The sequence below is a fragment of the Festucalex cinctus genome, chromosome 19 (genome assembly GCF_051991245.1).
Source record: "Festucalex cinctus isolate MCC-2025b chromosome 19, RoL_Fcin_1.0, whole genome shotgun sequence".
In the NCBI taxonomy this organism is placed as follows: domain Eukaryota; kingdom Metazoa; phylum Chordata; class Actinopteri; order Syngnathiformes; family Syngnathidae; genus Festucalex; species Festucalex cinctus.
This window is the reverse complement of record NC_135429.1, coordinates 8,711,962-8,732,452: the sequence shown is the minus strand read 5'-3', so window position 1 is coordinate 8,732,452 and position 20,491 is coordinate 8,711,962. Positions and strand designations below refer to the sequence as shown.

The following is a 20,491-nucleotide window of genomic DNA, read 5'->3' as shown; positions in this document are numbered from 1 at the left end:
AAACATTTATTAAATACTTTACTTTAATGCATGTATTTATGTTTATTCCTCAAACACAACCTGCACTACCTCCACGTAACCAACCACTGGTCAAACTAAAGGATTATCTGCGGTCAAAATTAATAGTGTGATTAATCTGCGTTAACACATAATTAATGCAATATTATATTTGTGATTAATCAATGAGTTAATGCTTTAACTTTGACAACACTATATGATAATAATAATAATAATAAATTACTGTCATATATATATATATATATATATATATATATATATATATATATATATATGTGTAGACAGACTCGATATTAGGGATGTAACAATATCCAAATGTCACAATACAATATCACGATATGAAGCTCATGATATGATAATTATCACGATATTGTGGGGAGGTTGGTGATATTTAAAAAAGGTCACAATATTGTTTAAAAAAAAAAGAAAAAAAAAAGAGCTCATACAAAAAAAAGCACAATATTGTACTTTTGTACATAACATCAATATTATGTTTTATTATTAATATGTTGTTCATGCACGCACACATTGAGTTCCTCCACAGGCATATTACGTTCCCCTTCATCTGACAATTAGTGTAAATTTTAAACAAAGAATGGCCAAAACATCCCTAATAAAAATTTAATTGCACTCAAAAACTAGCCACTAGACTCCAGTTCTAGCACCCTCTAGTGACTAGAGGGTGCTAGAACTGCATAAATGGAAATCAACCTGACTTTTTTTTTTTTTTTTTTTTTTTTTAACAGATGTCTTGCATTTAAATATGAACATGACGACGACAATACTGTGGCGGTTTTAATATCACAACATCACGATATCACGCTTATCGTTACATCCCTAATTTATATATTAATGTATTTTATACTGTTAATTTATTGTACATTTTATGAATAAAAATAGTTAATTCTAATAGCAACATGCAAAAAATATGTAATTAACATTACTCGTTTTTTTCTATATTTTTTATTTTGATTTAAAAAAAAATCAAATGTTTAAATTCATGCGACATTGGGTATTGTGTCAACATGCAATATTCATATATTAAAGCTTTACTGCTAATATGGATGACGATAACCAGGCTTTTTTTTTTTTTTTTTTTTTTTTTTTTTTTTAAGTGTGTAAACAGAGGAAAAATCAACAGCTTTTGACGTCTGATGTATCCCCCTCCCAATCTCCCCTCTGGACCTGTTCTGTGATTGACAGGAAGCTCCAGCCATCCAGACAAAAGAGCACCTCCTCCCTGGAGCTCGCGGGCCAATGGCGGGAGAGAGGGAGGGGTGCCTGGATGCGACTGTGTTGGCAAGGGAGACGGCAGCCGTTCATTCATCATCCTCTTCCTCACTTAGAGAGGCGAGTTCACCGGCGAATTCTCAGTTTTACACCAGGAAGGAAGTGTTTGGGACCCAAAGGAGGGAACGCACTTCTGTCACACCTACAAGGATCCTATTTTCCCTCAATACATTAGCAGGTGAGTAGACGACATTTCGATTATGTAATAATCTCTATTACTACTAAGAAGAAGTCAATGGATGCTGTTTGTGATTCAAGGTGATGCTCTATGAGGGAAGTGATCCCTTTGCTCTGTCTGCTCCAAACATCCAGTACTGCAAAAATAATTCACAATCAGGCTTGCTACACTGAGCAGATGGAAGCAGATGATTGCTCAAGGACACTTCGGGGTGCAAGATACATGCAATACGGGGTACTGGGGCGCAATAGTCACTATGACGCGCACTGGCTCTGCCTCTGCATTGATCAGAACACGAAGCCAGAGATGACAGTGTGCGCTTCATGCTCTTCAACAAGGATACTTGAAGTGTGCAGGAAAGCGACGTCAGTTTGGAATGAGTGAGCGTATTGCGCATGCTAGCGCAGATTGCGATTTTCATGTTTGTGTTTATGCATGCGAGCACATTACTGGTGGCCTTCTGGCAGCTGTGCATCATCGACGTGTGTCTTTATGCTGCTCTTTGATTGGGTGATTAGTTCATGATAATCGCATCATAGCCGGTTCATGTCTCCAATGAAGTCGATATGCTTTATACTTTTCATGTGTTAAGTTGCTTCACAAACTCATGGTGCGGCGTATGACTTCTCCATACCACAATTAGTGTCTCAACAAATATAAAAGGAGTTAGCATTGGAGTATATAGCCAACTATTGCGGGTAATAGCAGATTTGTATTCATTTTTGCACAGTTCAGCATAAAGGCAAGTCCGAGTTTAGAGTTGCGCACCTTCCGTGTTGTTCCGCAATGTGCCGGGCTAGCATTGAGGCCAACCAGAAGAGATGCACAGTGTACTTAACTAACTTTCTCCCAAAAATGTATAAATACGTTATATTTTAAATGTGTCCCAAAGACGTAGTTATACGTTTTTTATGCTAGAGCATACAGAAGGCTTTGATGCAGCCTCTCAACTGCAAAGAACGGTTAAATAAATGGTAGTTATTACATAACTGGCCAGTAGATGGTAGCAGAATATAAGATCAACCAGGGCCATATTGAAAAAAAGCTCAATTACTCATAATTCTAAATTGATTTGTGAATAATGATGGAACATCGAGATCTTCTAATGCTAATTGCTGCAAAACGGAAACAGAGAAATATATTTTTTTCCCCTGATAAAAGAAGAGACTTTAATATTTCGAAATCAGTCCAAATCCAGTAAAACAGCCAGGAGTGAAGGGGATTGCTTCTGTGAAAATGGCCGGGAGTGAATGAGTTAAAGCGTGACATGAAAAGGCAGAGAAGGTCCTCAACTAAACTCCAGCAATACAGAGCAGATATTATATATGGTTGTGAGTATTGTTCTTATGCTCTGTTTGTCTGTGTGATTAAGTAGCAGTTGTTTAAAGTTGTATTTAACAGCCATTCTAATTTCCATTAACCTATCCAAGTCATTTTGTATTATATGTTAGCATTAAGCTAGGAGAATTGTATTACACAAAACTAGAGTAGTGGTTTGGTAGAACATTTTGGTGTTCAAATATGGACTGAAACCTGTTCTGGCATTGCGCAATTCCCTTCCCGACCATCCCACCTCTGTTAATTCTTACGAATCTGGAAAATTCTCTGAACGACTTTGCCGCGACCGTCCTGTGCCGATGCCGTTCTTATGTTTAGTTTTTTTTGTTTGTTTGTTGTTTTTTTGCTGTACTCACTCAGCTCAGTTGTGCGGAACAATTACCCCTTTGCTGTAAACTCCACTGTAAACATCAGTCTCTCCTATGCTAATTGCCGTATAGTAAAGTTAACTTCGACCATTATTTTATGGGAGCAAATGAGGCATTGATTTGAAGTATGGCGTCTATTTATTGAAAGTGGCCACATCAATCATTTGTCTGGCTTCTACTAATTGCCATTTTTGACATTTTCAGCGCCTATTATTGTCTCATTGCTATTGCCAATCATGATCCTAATGCATATAGGAACGTCACTGTAAACGACAGCTTTACAGATGCCACGTTTGCTGTACTAAAGACGTCTACAGGTGATGACAGGTAATTGGGTGATGAGACAGCTATTTGACGAAATAGGATTTTTTTTTTGCGTTGACACAAAGAATTGTAAATCTCGTGACTGTCATTGCTGACGTTTTCAGTTCATCCTCTGACTTCGCCGCCACCATCCCCAATCTGCATCCTAATGCATAAATTTGGATGCAGGTGTGCGGCACACAAGCATCTAGCTGCAGGTAATTTCCCAAAGCAATGACACCAGTAATTCCGTTATTGACAAGAAGCAATGGAAAGACGGCGGCTGACGCATGACGACAGCTATTTCCTCCGCTCTGGAAAGACTCATTGATTCATATTCTATATGGTGTTGAATTTGTTGCCCACAATTTCCTGTGTAGTTTTTTTATCTTTTCATCCTGGCAAATGATGCCACGACGTCAGCCATCCTACATTTTTCTACATCTGTCTTATGTGTTGTGCCTGATGTTCAACACCTTCACAAAAATCTCTGGCTTTGTGTGTGCGCACGTGATGTGCGAGGTACATATGTGGTGACATAATCGTGTCTCGTGCCACATGCTTTCATACACCGGGAATACAGATACTGGAATATTGTGTGCGTTTGTGTGATTTTGTGTGAAAGTAGACGCCATCTGCTACCAAGGCCGCAGATGAGTGTCGGACAAGGATAAAGGAATTTGCACCGCTGCTTTCAAACCGAGCCTCTTGAAAAGTTGATGAAAATAAACAAGCCTACAAAGGCATGATTCATTTTTGGCTTTCACAATTTGTGGAGAATTTATTTTATTTTCATTTTTTTTTTTTTTTAACAAATATTAAATATTTTCTGTAAATGTTGATGGGCAAGCTCAGGTTACGTACCTGCCCAAATTATTATTATTATTATTATTATTATTTAATTCCCTCCCCGCCATTTTCTTTGAAGCAACCCCCTTTTACCGGAGTTTGACTGATTTTGCAAGGCCTACAGAATATTGTGTTCTATTGCTATTAAAAAAAACAAACATGGAATCTACCAAAAGAAATGTTAGTCTCTTCTTTCATTACGAAAATGTATGTTTGTATCCGTTTGCGCTTTGCAGCAATAAGCATTAGAATAGAGCTAAGTTTAATTAATATTCACATAATATAATAATATTCAATATTCACATTCCTGGCGAAAACACTGTCAAAAAGAGCTTGTTGCAACATGGCCCTGGCTGATGTCATACTCTGCTGCCACCTCCTGGCCATTTTTGTTTTAACAACTACTATTGCTTTAAATTAAGCTACCTCTTCATGTCAGAAGCTGCATTAAAGCCTCCTGCATGCTCCTGCATTAAAATAAAAATAAAAATACATGTAAACATGTTTTTGGGAGTGAATGAGTTATTTTCCTTTTTTGTTTTTAGCAAATATTTTCTGTAAATGTTGAGGATCAAGGTCGGGTTATGTACCAGTGGAACTGGAGGACCTCAGAGGACTGACTTTTTCTTTTTTTTTGTAAACATCACAATGTAATTTAGTACATAAACCAGCGGAGAACGAATGGAGTGGCATTACCCAGGCTTAAAAAGTTAGCATGTCAACACGTCTGCATCCACGCCAGGGGCGTCAAACTTTTTCACCAGCCCCTTTGTAGTTATGGCTGTTCTGATAGTGAAGACAAATTGTGTCATTCCATTTTTATGTATACACAAATTGATGATTTACTCGTTTTGAAATCAGAAGTCAAGGATAATGTTTTGGTCAATTATTGTTCAAGTTACAAAAAATACATTGCAAATTTCCAAAGTTATTTTCTTACATGTGACAATTTGAAATTTTGGTAAAGATTTGAGCAAATATCACATAAGTTGACGCACATGATTTGCTTCCACGGGCCACATAAAATGATGCGGCGGTCCGGATCTGGCCCCCGGACCTTGAGTTTGACACCAGGGATCCATGTGATGTTTGTACCAAAACAAAAATCACTAGACTGGAGCTAATTCTACCACAAAATGCAAGTGATTAATGTAATTATTATGTAATCAATCCCTTCCAAAAACATACAAATATATCGTCACCCTCTTCAAATAATTGCCGGAGTCGTTTTTTTTTTTTTTTTTTGCCTAAATCATCTCCTCATGATGCAAATGGTTAATTTTTTTTTTGTTTCCTGAAAAAATTATTTTAAGAAGGCATCATTATTTTATAGTAGGTGCGGCATTTCAAGACAAACTGAAGCTTTAAAATGTCATTTTTGATAGTTAATTAAGACTTTTACAGTCAATAATGCGGTCACAATTGACACCATCATCTCGTAGCGACTTTTCAAACAGCTTGTCTCGTTTTCGTGTACATGCCGCCGCATTGATTGGACCCGAGCGTATTCCCCGTTGTTGTTTTCCCGTCAAGTAGTGAGGCGCACAGTGACGCCCGGCATGATCCGAGCCGCTGCGATTGGTTGGGTTACGTCAATAAAACGCGGCGCTAATCAGTGCAGAAGCAATACGGACCGCTTCATTCGGTGACGCGAGTTGACGTCATAGCCAAGTTGGAGAATCTGTGATTGGAAAAAGCGGACACTTCAGTTGTCTACCGTTGGCGTCGTTTCTCAAATAGCTATCCAAGCGAGGCATTATGTGCGGGATGAAGTGCTGGTGATTGCGACGGTTGATTAAAAAAAAAAAACAGACAGACAGACAGAGGGGAAGTCAACTGGGTCAGGTCCAGTTGGGAAAGGGCCCGTCTCGATTGGCTAATCCATCATTTCTTGCTCTATTGCTTTTTGGCGGCGACAATGTGTTGTCAAGGCAACACATCGTTGAGCTGCCCCCAAGACCATCCATTCACTTAGAGGGGGATTTAGCACACAAACAGACACACACACTGACACAATTGTCGCTGATCAGGGCTGGGTCTGGTATTTGACTGGTATCCCATTGATTGTTCCTCTGTCAGTCCATTGTACTTTTTCCACTGATACAAAGGTTATTGCCAACACTCACGCACACACATACATAAATATATGTGTGTCAAGCGACTAAAACGTTTTCACAAATTGCACGATATTGTGACTCCTCCAAATTTGGCTGCACACGCGAGCGGAGTTTATATAGGCCGCCACAGGAAGTAAATAAAACTGAGTGAACATACAGACGTCACAAGTAAATCATAATACCTGCAACACACCAAAAGATGCAGAGCAGAAAGATCATATATGATTTATATGATTTCATGATTTTTTGTTGTTAGTTTAAAATAAATGTTAACATAAGTTGCTCTCCCTTTTTTTTGTGTTGCTGTCCCGCCTCGCCGGCATGGCAAAATAAGCCTCCACGCTTTACACATCACATAGCTCCTGACATCACATAGCGATTTTCCAGTTGAAACCAGATGATGGTTACATCAGTTCAAAACAGACACTTGACATCACATAGCTCCTGACATCACATAGCGTTTTTCCAGATGAAACCAGATCATGGTGACATCAGTTTAAAACAGACACTTGACCTCATGATCATGACCCAAATATAACCCTTGCATGACCCAAACTTAACCCTGCATGACCCAGTCATGACACAAAATCAGACATTTTAAAACATCTGTTCTTACTTTGTAAAACAATGACCTAACCGGCAACATCAACCCATTTTTTTAATTTTTTTTTTTAAATCCCAATAGAAATATGAAGTATGAAATAAATGCCAATCACTGGATAATAAACAGTAATCAGGAAAAAATGCTTTTGTAATAGAATTTAATGCAAAATTAAAATGAATCCGATTAGTCGATTAATCTATTGAATAATCGATAGATTAAACCATTCTAAAAATATTCGATAGTGACAGCGCTACAAAATACCGGTTTTGATTATGTCACACCATTTGATGAGAGTCTGCAAATTTGCCACCCCCACTTGAATGAATGGCCAAATTACCACCCATTCACACACAGCACTAATATATACGTGTGTATATATACGTATAAACCATGATTTCCATCCAAAATTCCAGATGCTCATTTTCAGTCACAGCGATACTCATTTTTCCACCCGCTCTCGGCTCTCAGCTTTCGCTTCGAGCCTGATTGTCATAATAATGAGAGCGTAGGCACACTGCCTACTGACTCAGTTTGCTTCTCGCATGGAAAAACGTATCCTAACAAGACTGGTATCTACGCATAAAACAAGAAGCACGGCGCAATTAATGATGTATTAAACAATTCCAATTAACAACCAGCGATGCGCCAGTTGTCTCATCAGTCTAACAAGAGTTTGGCATAACATTTATCAGAAGTTAACTCTGGCGTGAGATGACACGCAGTCGGCGTCCCGCACGTCTGCAGCTCTGATTTGTGTTTACTATCAGCCCGACAGCTGCGACGAGAGAGCGAACACGCCTTCGTTACCCAATAAGACGCACGTCTGTCTTGTCCAACGTCTGCTGCTATAAATTACCGCCGGATGCCGCCCGTCTGCCCGCCGTCTATCTTAGTCATCGGTTCACAAGCTGTCTCTCTCCCGCAATGGTCGCCTCCCTCCGAGGTGGGAATCCACATTGAGTCATCTCTTTGCATTCACCTCTTTATTCCTGCTTCGTACTGATCAATGGGTGATATGACCTTAAAGGGATACTTTACTTATTTCGCCCAGCATAGCAATAAAAAGTTAATATTTTGTCTAGATTTAATTTGAAACTTTCATTACTTTTCACGTACAATTAGTACCTTTAAAAACACATTTTGCAACTTGCTGTCGACTGAAAATGACATCACAAGGGCCCAGGTAACCAATCACAACTCACCTGTTTTCTTGGTTTGGTCATGTGACATTCACAAGCTGAGCTGTGATTGGTTACCTGAGCCCTTGTGATGTCATTTTCAGTCGACAGCAAGTTGCAAAATGTGTTTTCCAGGTACTAATTGTACATGAAAAGTAATGAAAATATAAAATTTATTATAGGCAAAATATTAATGTTTGACTGCCAAAATGGCCAAGTAAGTAAAGTATCCCTTTAACATAAAATGTCTCTTCTTATACAAAGAAAAAGTCAATGCTAATAATGTTGTCCCATTCAACACTGTTACTTAATCAAAAGGTAAAAAGTATAAAATCTAAAAAAAGAATTAGTTATGTAGGCTCTAAAAGTTAAAACTTTTTTTTTTTTTTTATGATTAGTTATATACAGGAATCGTTTTGATAACTTGGTCAAGCATAAAAATCCCAAACAACTTCTCCACAAGTTTATGTCTTTTGTGAACCTTCATAGCACTTTTAGCATCAAGCTAGCTTTACTAACAATGGGAACTGACTAAAACAAACAAAAATCTAATGACAACAGGAAACGTTCTCGTTACATCTCTGAATACAGGGCTGGACTGGCACAAAAAAAAATAAAAAATCACCCTGCCATTTTGACTTTGATTTTGCCCAACCCAGCCCGACTCCTGCCTAACATGTAATTCTGACACTTATGTTTATTGATGATGTTTCAGTTTGCAATCTATATTCAAACTGGATTACCGGACTAGTCCCTCTAAATTGTGGGCCAGTCTCTTGGGGCAAAATGTAGGAAAATAATAATCAAATAGCACTGCATCGCCCTCAAGAGAGGCCAGCCCACCGGGCGTCTGCCCTGTATGCCAGATGGCCAGTCCAGCCCTCTCTCAATATGTTGCGTCATGGTTGTTAATGCTTCATTGTGTTCAAATGGATGGAATAAAAGTAAAAAAGTGGTCTCAAAAATGAATACTAATATTGGGACGCCTGGAAAAAAAACACAGTACAGTAACAAAGTATTTTGTTGCCTCTGTGACAATCCAAAAGCCCAATTCAGGCGTTCCTAATGAAGTGGCTGTTGAAAGGGAGCCATGAGTGTGCCTGGATGACGTGCGTGTCCTGTTGTCCCTCAATCGTGCGGACATTTTGATTTGACTGCTCCAAACGAGAAAAGCGCCAACTGGATGCGTGCGTATGTTTGTGACCTGAGTGCGTTTTGAGCTTCGTCAAAGACGTCACCGTGCGCGGCGGCAGCTTGTTGCCACACCAACTGAACCACCTTTGATGGCATGCGGGAGGAGTTGGCAGCCTGAGTCGTGCGTCTCCGCTATTCAGATATTGTAATTAAATGTCCCGGACGTCAGAGCACATTACATGAGTGTTTCTTGGGATTGCATTCTTTATGAAGCGCCGCGGTTACCCACGTCTGTCTTTGAATGAAGTAGTCAAATGAATTAAATTAATGAATGACAGAAGGAAACATAATTGAGGTACGACTTGTCTTCCTGAGGACGGAGGTGGGCAAAGTATGGCTGCGTGCCACACATGGGTCTGTGCCAATCTTTAATCCGGCCCACCGAGCATTTCTATCATCAAGAAAACCCTGTAATATTTATCATATTCATCTTTATTCTTTAATTTAATTCAAATTCCCCCTAAAGCAGGTTAGCAAAATAGATTATTCATTTTTAAATCATTTTGCTTGAAAATAGTTACATCAATTTATTTACAAACAGTAAAATAAAATATATAATTAAAGTTATATTTAATTAAAAAAATACTCTGTTGATTTATTTACTGTAACGAGACAAAAATAAATTTTTAATTATTGTAATAAATAATTGGTTACATACATTAAATAATCAATACAATGATTATTATTCATTATAGCCTATTCTTTCTTTTATATTATTTTACATACCTTTTTTTGAGTCTGAAATAATAGGAAAAAACTATTATAAAACGTTACTAGTGAGACAAAACTGCACTAGATGACAAGTACATGCTACAAGTGAAATCAGAAAATTATACCAACTTGTGTAAAGTCCCGCCTCACTATTAGCATATTGTGCTTTTATTGTTGAGAAATGTCAAACAGTGTAAAAAAAAAAAAAAATGCGTGACTAAACTCGCTCTACTAGTGCACTTAAAATTGTCTTACAAGTGAGAACTACAAGCATACTATTACATGGACCTTTGAGTATCTATTCAATATCTTTGATTCCATCTAAATGTTTATGTACTAGTAGTAGTAGTACGCGTCCTCAATACTAGTAGGATAACTTGGACACAGCAGTAGGATAACTACAAGGTACTAATGATGCACATCTCCGCACTAGTTGTGTGCTACTCGTACTACTAGTTGCAATAAAAATGCGACAAATTAACATCTAGCACTTTACTAGTAGTACTTGTAGTGTGCAGATGCCAACTAGTGCAGAGTTGTGCATCACTAGTAGCATGTAGTTTTCTACTAGTATGACACATCTGTGCACTAGTAGTGTAGAAATGGCATACGGCAGTGGAAGGCACATTTGTTGGACAGTACTAGTTCGTCGAAGTTGTTGTACTAGTTTGCTGAATTCTTACTAGTGAGGACAAAGCATGCACTACTACAGTGCAGCATCTGGTGTTGTCTCCAATAGCCAAACACAAACAATTTCGACTTCTCGAAGATTCCGGCAAGGACGCCTTCCAGGGAATCATTTGAATTTGCATGAACTTGACGCTTGCGCCCGCCGCGGCGTCATGAGCGGTGCTTATTTTTGATTCCCTCAAACGGGATTGCTTTTTGACGGCGTTGGCCTCGCGCGGCTAATGGAGCGTCCGGGCCTCATGCCGAGGAAACTCGATTATGAGCCGCGTTTGCTCCCTAACCGAGGGAAGAATCTCATCTGTCTCAGCTGGTGGTCTACAAGCATTAGAATTCTATCAACAAACACCACAGCTATGCCCATGAAGCTTATTTGCTAGCTCGTGTAGAAAGCTTTTCTTTTCATGTCATGCTTGACAAGAACCGCGCTGACATTTTCAAGATAAAGGCCGAGCGGACTGTCCTTGTAACCCTCGTGGCTCTCCGACTACGCCGCCTAACTGCAGTATAGAAGAATCCTGCTGCAGGTTACGGTGAGGGGTTTGGTGGCCTCTCTCTCTCTCTCTACATGACTCATTGGTCATATTTTCGCCACAAAGCTCCTGGGTGAGCAGTTTTAGAGGGGAAGGATTTGCGGCCGCTCGCTGTGTCCTGGTGTGCAACTGTGAACAAGCCGTCAGACGCGGGCTATGACTCATGGATGGCGTCATGAAGGGACTGCAGTGGTCCGTGGGAGGTTAATGGGCCATTTTATGTCCACTCAGGCGTACGGATTGGAGGTGATTTTTAAGGCGGACGTCTTGGTCTAATGGATGTGAATCGATGAAACTATACAGTTCAAGCAAGTCCAGCTATTAGAGTTTTATGCCCGTGTGGTGATAACATGGTGTGATGGCCAACTTGTTTTGGTTCTTTGTGGCATTACGTGATATTAGCTATAATAACAATGATGGATCCCACTTAGTGTTATTCAAGTGAGTTGTCAGACTAGTGTACACTAGACAGAGAATAAAAATAATAATAATATTCTACACACTCCTGTTCAAATGGGTCATGCCAGGGTTATGTTTGGGTCATGCAAGGGTTATGTTTGGGTCATGACTGTGAGGTCAAGTGTCTGTTTTGAACTGATGGAACCGGCATCTAGTTTCAACTGGTCTTAAGCCAGGGGTGGCAAGATCCGGTCCTCGAGGGCCGCAGTCCTTCAGGTTTTGGTTATTTCACTTCTTCAACACAGCTGATTCATGATCAGCTCATCAGCAAGCTCTGCAGAAGCCTGGTAACGAGCCTGTTAATTGGAATCAGCTGCACTTCGAGTAGGGAAATCTATAAAACCTGCAGGACTCCGGCCCTCGAGGACTGCAGTTTGCCACCCCTGTCTTAAGCTATGTGATGTCAGGAGCTATGTGATGTCAAGAATCTTTAATCTCTTTATCTGGTCAACAGCCCATCAGATAATTCCATTTCAGCCCTGTTACCCACATGTCTAGCCACAACCAATCAGATCGATTGGCTGTCTATATAAGCCTAATTGAGAAGTGGCCTTATATTGTGGGTAGTCGAAGGCACACCTGTGCACTAATCATGGTTTTTAATCAGCATCTTGATATGGCACACCTGTGAGGTAGGATGGGTTCTCTCGGCAAAGGAGAAGTGCTCACTATCACAGATTTAGACTGCTTTGTGAACAATACTTGAGAGAAATGGTGATGTGTATGTGGAAGAAGTTTTAGATCTTTGAGTTCATCTCATCAAAAAATTGGGAGCAAAAGCAAAAGCATTTATATTTTTGTTGAGTATATAATGTGAGTGTAGTAGTTATTTTATTTTGTTGTAATTTTATGTGACTTAATTGGATGGTATCGAATTATGTTTTGTGTGTTATGTTTATGAGGAAACTTGCAATATTTTGTTACAATTACAAAGTGGTAGGAGCTTTAGAATATGTTTTATTTTAGTTTTATGAAGTATTTTTTTCTTTATACATGTTTGAAATAAAAATTCCTTCGTTTATTCATTCATAAATGGTGGCAGGTGTATGTTGACTCAGTTTTATGAGGGTGTGCACACTTGTGCAACCACATTATTTCAGTTGTTTACTTTACATCCCCTCTTGAGGAGATTAAAAATAAATCAAATGGTTTGCACAGGTTTTAGGTCACATTAATGGTGGAAAATATTTTTAAAAGATTTATCTTGGTCTTATTTTTTATTTTTTTTGACCGAAAATGAGTCAGTCAGTGCAGCTCAGCCTTGCTAGCGGGAGTTTCTCGTTTGCCGCCGTCCTCAGAAAGCCGCACAAGTTGAAGCGTTTCTCACCAAGCACCATGTCACCCGTGTTGACCCCAACTATCTTTTGGTCTTCCCTCCCTAGAGAGGTGAGGCATCATGGGGAAACACAACAGCAAGCTAGCCCCGGAGGTCCTGGACGACCTGACCAAGAACACGGAATTCAACGAGGCCGAGCTCAAGCAGTGGTACAAAGGCTTCCTGAAGGATTGCCCTTCTGGCATTCTCAATCTGGAGGAGTTTCAACAGCTTTACGTCAAGGTCAGCATGGCCGCCAACTCAGATTTTGGTGAAGGAGGTTACAGAGAGTTACCATGTTAATTAGCAACACATTGCCGGAAGGTGAAATTGTACTTTGCTTCTATTAATACGAAGGACTCAGCTGGAATATTATTAACTTGTTAGGCTACTGTGACTAATCACCTGTTTGGGTGTAATGGGGGGAAAAGGACAGAATACTGGATTAAGCGTTCCCTTTCTATATAGTGCAGCGGTGTCCAAACTACAGCTCGGGGGCCATTTGCGGCCCGCCATCCATTTTTTAGTGGACCGCGACATATGCTAAAAATGGCATTTTATTCAGTTCAAATAAAATGAAAACAAAAATGTTTGGAGATGGTCAAAGTAAGAAGGGAGAGTGTCAAAAAACACAGGTGCTATTAACACATTCACTGCCAGCCCAGCAAAAATCCCTTATTTGACGTATTTTTCCGTCAATGGCAATCAATGAGTTAAGATGAGATGTAACCAAAATTGACGGATTTTTAAGCAAAATTTGCCTTAAAAAAAGAAAAAAGGAAAAAAGGATGCTGCAATATAATCACAAAATATATTGGCACATTGTGTTTAACACATTCACTGCCAGCCCAGCAAAAATGCATTATTTGACGTCTTTTTCCGTCAATGGCAGTCAATGAGTTAAAGGTTATTTTAGTTAACTACAACTAACGAAAAAACTAAAATTCAAAACTACAATTTCGTTAACGAAATAAAATAAAAACGAAGATGCTTTTTAAAAAAAAGAAAACTAACTGAAACTACATTTTATGTTTACAAAACTAACTAAAAATAAAACTAACTATAATAATAGCAAAAAAGTCCTTCATTTTAGTCTTTGGTAATTAATTTAATGCATGAGCCTTTGGGGATGATTTTAAATGTGTTTTTTAGTAGATTTATTTTGATATAAACTGGAATAATGACGTTGCGCCCATGGTATTTTTTTAAATATTGTGCACAAGTAATGCACATTAAAAAAAATAAAATAAAACTAAGCATTTATTAAAGAACTAAAACTAATAAAAAATTAACAGAACCACCCTGAAAACTAATTAAAACTAAAAAAAAAAAAAAAAAAAAAACTCAAAACAATAAAAACTAAAATGAAAAATTCCAAAACTATAACCCTATTGTCATATTACAAATAAATTGGTTTATATACTGTACCATTTTGTATGTAAAGTATGCAAAAGCACAAATAAATTGTACAATTTTTATGACTAAACACAATTCCTCTTCATAACATTCCGTGGCCCTTGCATCCTTCTGATTTTCTGTATGTGGCCCTCAAATAAAAATGTTTGGACACCCCTGATATAAGGAAAATGTTTCGCTTCCATTTTCTCTCTATTTTTTTTTTTTTTTTTCAGTTTTTTCCATACGGCGACGCCTCAAAGTTTGCCCAACACGCTTTCCGGACGTTTGACAAGAACGGCGATGGGACCATCGACTTCAGAGAGTTCATCTGCGCCCTGTCCATCACCTCCAGGGGCAGCTTCGAGCAGAAGCTCAACTGGGCCTTCAACATGTACGACCTGGACGGTGATGGCAAGATCACCCGCGTGGAAATGCTGGAGATCATCGAGGTGGGCCGTTAAGGAGACCATCTGTTATTCGTATCAATGAGGTTAAGTTGTATTGTCAACTCAGTGTTTCGACCTGAGCATAAGCCAGGGGTCTGCAACCTGCGGCTGTCGAAAATTAGATTTGATTTATTTATTTATTTTTTTATAAAATATTATTCAAATTAATTAATGATTAAATTAAAAAATCTATAAATATTTTTTTAAAAATGTCGAAATTTTTCAAAAGTTGTCAGAAAAAGACTTATGGCAAATGAAAATGATTTTTAAAATACCTAAACATGTCCAAAAAGGAAAGGAAAAGCAGAAAATTACCATAAAATGTCCACAAAATTGCAACAAAAAAAAACGTCAGAAAAATTAGTAAAAAGGCAGAAAAGAAAATGTTACCAAGTAACCATAAAATGTCCAAACACAAAAGAAAAAAAATCCTGAAAATTACCATAAAATGTCCTTGAAAATGAAAATTGCCAAAAATCTCAGAGGTTTGACAGAAAGGCAGAAAAGTCCAAAAATGAATGAAAAATGAAGTATGAAAAATTACAAAAAAAAAAAAAAAAAGGTAAAATAAAATCAATCTCTATATGGTGGATGCTTGTCATATTTTTGTGTTTTCGTGCAGCTCTAATTAGCTCTTGGGGGCCTTCTGTACTTTAGACTAACTTTAGTGTGTAGTTTAATCAAACAAAACATTACTTTTTTGTCGCTGTTGGCTTCCCCCCAAATTATCGTACAGATACAGGAGTTTATGTACCACATTTGTTTTTTAAATAATTAAATTGAGAGTAAGTCAAAAGAGAAGAATTTTGGCGGGACAGCCAGGGTTAGTTTCCCACTAAAAATGTCCATGTCTCCACCACTATTCTTCCCGATGCAACCAATCGAAGAAAATCACGCGCAACACGCCCACCAAAAACACGTGCAATCTGTTGGCATGACATATAAAATGTAGATTTTTTTTTTTACTCCTGCAGGCCATTTACAAGATGGTGGGCACGGTGATCATGATGCGCATGAACGAAGACGGCCTGACCCCGCAGCAACGCGTCGACAAGATCTTCTCCAAGATGGACAAAGACCACAACGACGAGATCTCCCTGGAGGAGTTCAAGGAGGCGGCCAAGTCAGACCCCTCCATCGTCTTACTGCTGCAGTGTGACATGCAGAAGTAGACGCTGATTGTGTGGAGTAGGGCGAGGTAAAGAGAGGAAAGTGGAGGAGATGGAGGAAGGAAATCTAGGATTGCAAGGAGATTCCCCAATGTTACTTTCATCATTACCAACACGGAGATATTTAGAAAACGAGAGATTCAAATTCGTAAATATGGCACTTATACGAAGAGGGTTTAAGATTAGACACTGCAATGTATGTGTGCGTCCATATTAATGCGCCACTGGTGTGTTTGGGTGTAATCAGTCAAATCCCCTCCCACTTGGAAGAACACTTTTAAATGGATTACTGTACAACATGACATCTGGGCTTAAAGCAAAACTTCATTAAAAGTTCATTACATTGACAACATTATTATAAACAGCATCAAGAATGATTACACGCTACTTGTGCTCAAGAATCCGAGAGTCTGAGGAGAAAATACAAAAGTCAAAGAGTATTTTCACTTATGGAGGCTGCACTTCATTTCGCCGGTGCGTGTTTCAGTATGTATAAAATCAGCGTTTCATGTTTGTGTGTCAAATAGGGATGTAACGATATCCAAACGTCACGATACGATATCACAATATGAAGGCCACTAAACGATAATTATCACGATATTGTGGGGAAGTTGGTGATACAAAAAAAGGTCACTATATTGTGTAAAAAAACAAAAAAAACAAAAACCTAATGCTAAAAAAAAGGCTGCACAATTCTATCGAAAATACATCGATATCGCGATATTGACAATATGCATATCACAAAGACATGCAATAAAATTCATGTGGAATTTTATGCTTTTATCTGAATTTGACCAATCAACTGCTCACTAAAATGTGCACCACCATCCAATAGTTGAACATTATCGAGAGCTAATTGCAATAAATTAACTAAGAATATATTGAGTTTGCTTATTTTACTGCATAAAAAAAAATTTGATCATAAAAATGTAATTTCTTTATATACATGTTAAATATCGCAATCATACTGATATCGCTATATTCAAGAACTATATCGCATAACGCATGATTTTCCAATATCGTGCAACCCTAATATATATATGTACATATATTGAGGCACATACTTGCTAACGCAAGCACACATTGTGTTCCTCCACATATTGACTGTTCACAAGCACATTACCTTCATCTGACCATTAGCGTGGATTTTAAACGTAAGGGCCAAAACATGCATTGTGAAAATTAATCTGCACTAAAAAAAAATAGCCACCAGAGGGTGCTAGAACTGCTCAAATGGAAATCAACCTGACTTTTTTTTTGGCAGTTTTAATATCACGATATCACAATATTGCCGTTGTCGTTACATCCCTAGTGTCAAAGGTCATCCTGAATTATCACCCTCATACGTGAGGCACAAATATTTCTATACAAGCAATTATAAAGCATAACATGTAAACTCTTGTTGCAATAACAAGTTATGAACTGGTGTTAAATATGTGATATTTACGTTTAGAGCACCACAAGAAGTGAAAATAATTGCATGACTAAAGATAGTGGCCATTACCTGTGAAGACCAAACGTTCCTGCGTGATTTAATGTGGAGTCGGTCAGCGCCTCCTTCCTGTCCCTGCTCGTTTTGTCTCTGTCTTTCTCTCCCGAAATGTCACAGGGGAAACGCTTTGATTCGAAGCACAGGTAGAGGAACTCTGTTGAACTCCACTCTGATCTCGGCGGAAAAAAAAGAAAAAAAAAAAATCAATGTGGGAAAAATAGCAAAAGGTTGAAAAGGGAACCCTGTGATGTGGGCGCACTTGTTTTGTCAACGTGACAGCATAGACTGCAACTGGAATAGAGAAAGCTAAACGTCATGTTCACAATGTTTAAAAAGAACATCTGTTAAAAAAAAAAAAAAAGTCAGGTTGATTTCCATTTGTGCAGTTCTAGAACCCTCTAGTGGCTAGTTTATTAGTGCAATTTAATTTTCATTAGGGATGTTGTGGCCTTCTATGTTTAAAATCTATGCTAAATGTCAGATGAAGGGGAACCCAATTTGCTTGTGAAGCGATCAATGTGTGCTTGCATTAGCAAGCAAGTGCCTCAATATTGTTATGAGAGATTGCAGGTGGTTTATATGCATTGCTGTTATGTACAAAAGCACAATATTGCGCTTTTTTTTAGTATGAGCTCTTTTTTTCTTACAATTGTGATCTTTTTTTTTTTTTAAATATCGCCAACCGCTCCACAATATCGTGATCATTATCGTATCGTGACCTTCATATCGTGATATCGTATCGTGATGTTTGGATATCGTTACATCCCTAGTTCTCTGTGCTAAAATGCTCGGCTAATTGGCATGCACAAAGACTCATTTTGTGGATTTTTCATTTTCAAGATGCTTTATTTTCCTTCTGTCTGAGCTTAGATGCTAAGCTAAGTGGCATGTGGATGCTATATGTACCACTATCTTGACTTAGCTTAGCTGAGGACGACAACTCATTTAATGAAGATGTATCATTTGCTTTTGATTGAATTTTATGCTACAATCAATGCTCTGCTAACTGGCAACAAGGATGCAAAACGCACATACGTTGAAATCATTATTTATAGAAGTTATTTTGAGTAAACAAGATTTATCAGCTTTGCTAGGTTGATGAGGGACCTTGATTTGGATTTGCAAGTTTAACATTGGCACTTTATTAGCTTCATTAGCCAGCAACTGTAGAATCAACTATTATGTTTTGACTTTTCGCATTTTGTTGACATTGACACTTTCTGGAATACTTTCTAAATATCTCGCGAATGTACTGGGAATTAAATTTCCCCTCCTCCTCCATCTCCTCAAAGCCTCATAACAAGCCCTCCTGTGTTCAATACTGTAATTATTATAAAATGTATATGTACATTATAACACAATGGAATTTATGATTATAAACCAATATGTAAATGTTCTTGTAGCTTAGAACTACTTTCATAACGACGACACAGACACCATTTGTGTGAGTGCGCGCGCGTGTATGTGTGTGTGTGTTGGGGACTTTTACAGGCATTCACACGTTTTTGTATTTGCATTTGTGTTACAAAAAGACGTCTTGGTCTAGTTTTACCAATACTGTATGTGCGTACTGAATGTGTGTGTGCAAACATCGAATATTGTCATTGCTTTTGTGCACATCTGTGTGTACTTTTATTCACTCTGGAACACACACAGACCATAAACAATAGAGAAGTACTGGTCTCAACAAAAGACATTGTGGAAAAGCCAGTGAGGGGATGTATAGATGTGAGTTGTGTGTCACAGCGCCGCCCAGTGGAAGTAAGCAGCATGTCAGGTCAAATTATTACAGCATGCCTCTTCATTCATTTTAATGGTGCAAGATGTTCAAAACTAACTCGCTTACATTTTTATTGAGTACTTTAAGTCAATGAATAAATGATTTTGTGCACAGTAACACTATAAAGTAAACAAAAGAGTGGCTATCATGCAAGTGAGCTTTTTGCAATAAATCTGCATCGACGAAGTTGCGTTATTTTTGTTTTCTGATTTCCACTGACTTGTGAAACAATCCTACAAAATGGCCCACAGCTGTTATTAGGACAACTTTGGACACAAGAGAAAAACATTCAATTTCCATCCCCAAAACAAGATGCACTTTATTATCATTTGTGTGGAGCCCCCAGTTCAAATGTCAATATTGAAGTGCCAAAGATGGGCTTGTTTTGCTTGGAGATGAAAACGGAAGAAAGCATCACTCACATCACATCACCAGAAATGTGTTAGAAATATGCTTTGTGTTCACGTTTGAATCATTTGTAAATGTCTATTCGTCTTGTCAGATGCTTTCCTGTTTGTTTTGATTAGAAACACACAAAAAAAGTAACGTACTTATTTTTGTTACATGGATTAAAAGACGTGGAAGTGGAAAAGCTGTCTTTGCCTCCTCCTGTTCTGTTATAGCACAAGTGCAGACCCGCATAATGTAATGAGTCACCATCTCGCGATGATGTCACCTTGCTGCAGTGACATCACCCCCTCTGTTTCCATGGCAACCCAGGCCAACCAGCTATCACACGCACGAGTGTCGCAATGGAAGCAAGCGCACACATCATCATCATCATGATAATCATCTACATGATGATTCACAATGATAATTATCTAAAAACGTCTGTCATACAATGTGTATAATTGGATATTTTAAAAAATGAAAAATTAGATACAGATATAGAAAATATTGACATAGTGTAAGACAGCTAATGTAAATAGCATGTAACTGAAAGCATTAACAACAAACTGAACAACTTCAAAGTCAACTAGCAAGACAGGACAAACTGTGACTGACTTTGGTGGTTGCAGCATATTAGAATTTTAAATTTCAACTAAAAAAAAAAATCCATTAAG

The 20,491-nt window shown here is 38.2% G+C and overlaps 2 protein-coding genes across 2 annotated transcripts in view; one reads left to right on the top strand and one right to left on the bottom strand.

Moving 5' to 3' along the window:
- The window catches only part of slc66a2 (solute carrier family 66 member 2), a 40,461-nt gene extending 22,760 nt beyond the window's left edge, over nucleotides 1–17,701 (bottom strand). Inside the window, exon 1 of the mRNA XM_077507234.1 lies at nucleotides 17,660–17,701. The gene's annotated coding sequence lies outside the window, so the exon portion shown is untranslated. The remainder of the gene's footprint in view (nucleotides 1–17,659) is intronic.
- Nucleotides 1,320–20,019, top strand: LOC144007511 (hippocalcin-like protein 4). Its single transcript, XM_077507235.1, has 4 exons — nucleotides 1,320–1,486; nucleotides 13,210–13,385; nucleotides 14,774–14,989; nucleotides 15,961–20,019. The coding sequence occupies exons 2-4, from the start codon at nucleotides 13,224–13,226 to the stop codon at nucleotides 16,156–16,158; spliced, it is 576 nt and encodes a 191-aa protein (XP_077363361.1). The 5' UTR covers nucleotides 1,320–1,486; nucleotides 13,210–13,223; the 3' UTR covers nucleotides 16,159–20,019.
- Nucleotides 20,020–20,491: the final 472 nt, after the last annotated feature.

Coding starts and splice junctions, on each gene's coding strand:
- LOC144007511 (XM_077507235.1), top strand. CDS start 13,224: ATGGGGAAACACAACAGCAAGCTAGCCCCGGAGGTCCTGGACGACCTG. Junction 13,386..14,773: donor TTCAACAGCTTTACGTCAAG/GTCAGCATGGCC, acceptor TTTTTTTTTCAG/TTTTTTCCATACGGCGACGC. Junction 14,990..15,960: donor AAATGCTGGAGATCATCGAG/GTGGGCCGTTAA, acceptor TTACTCCTGCAG/GCCATTTACAAGATGGTGGG.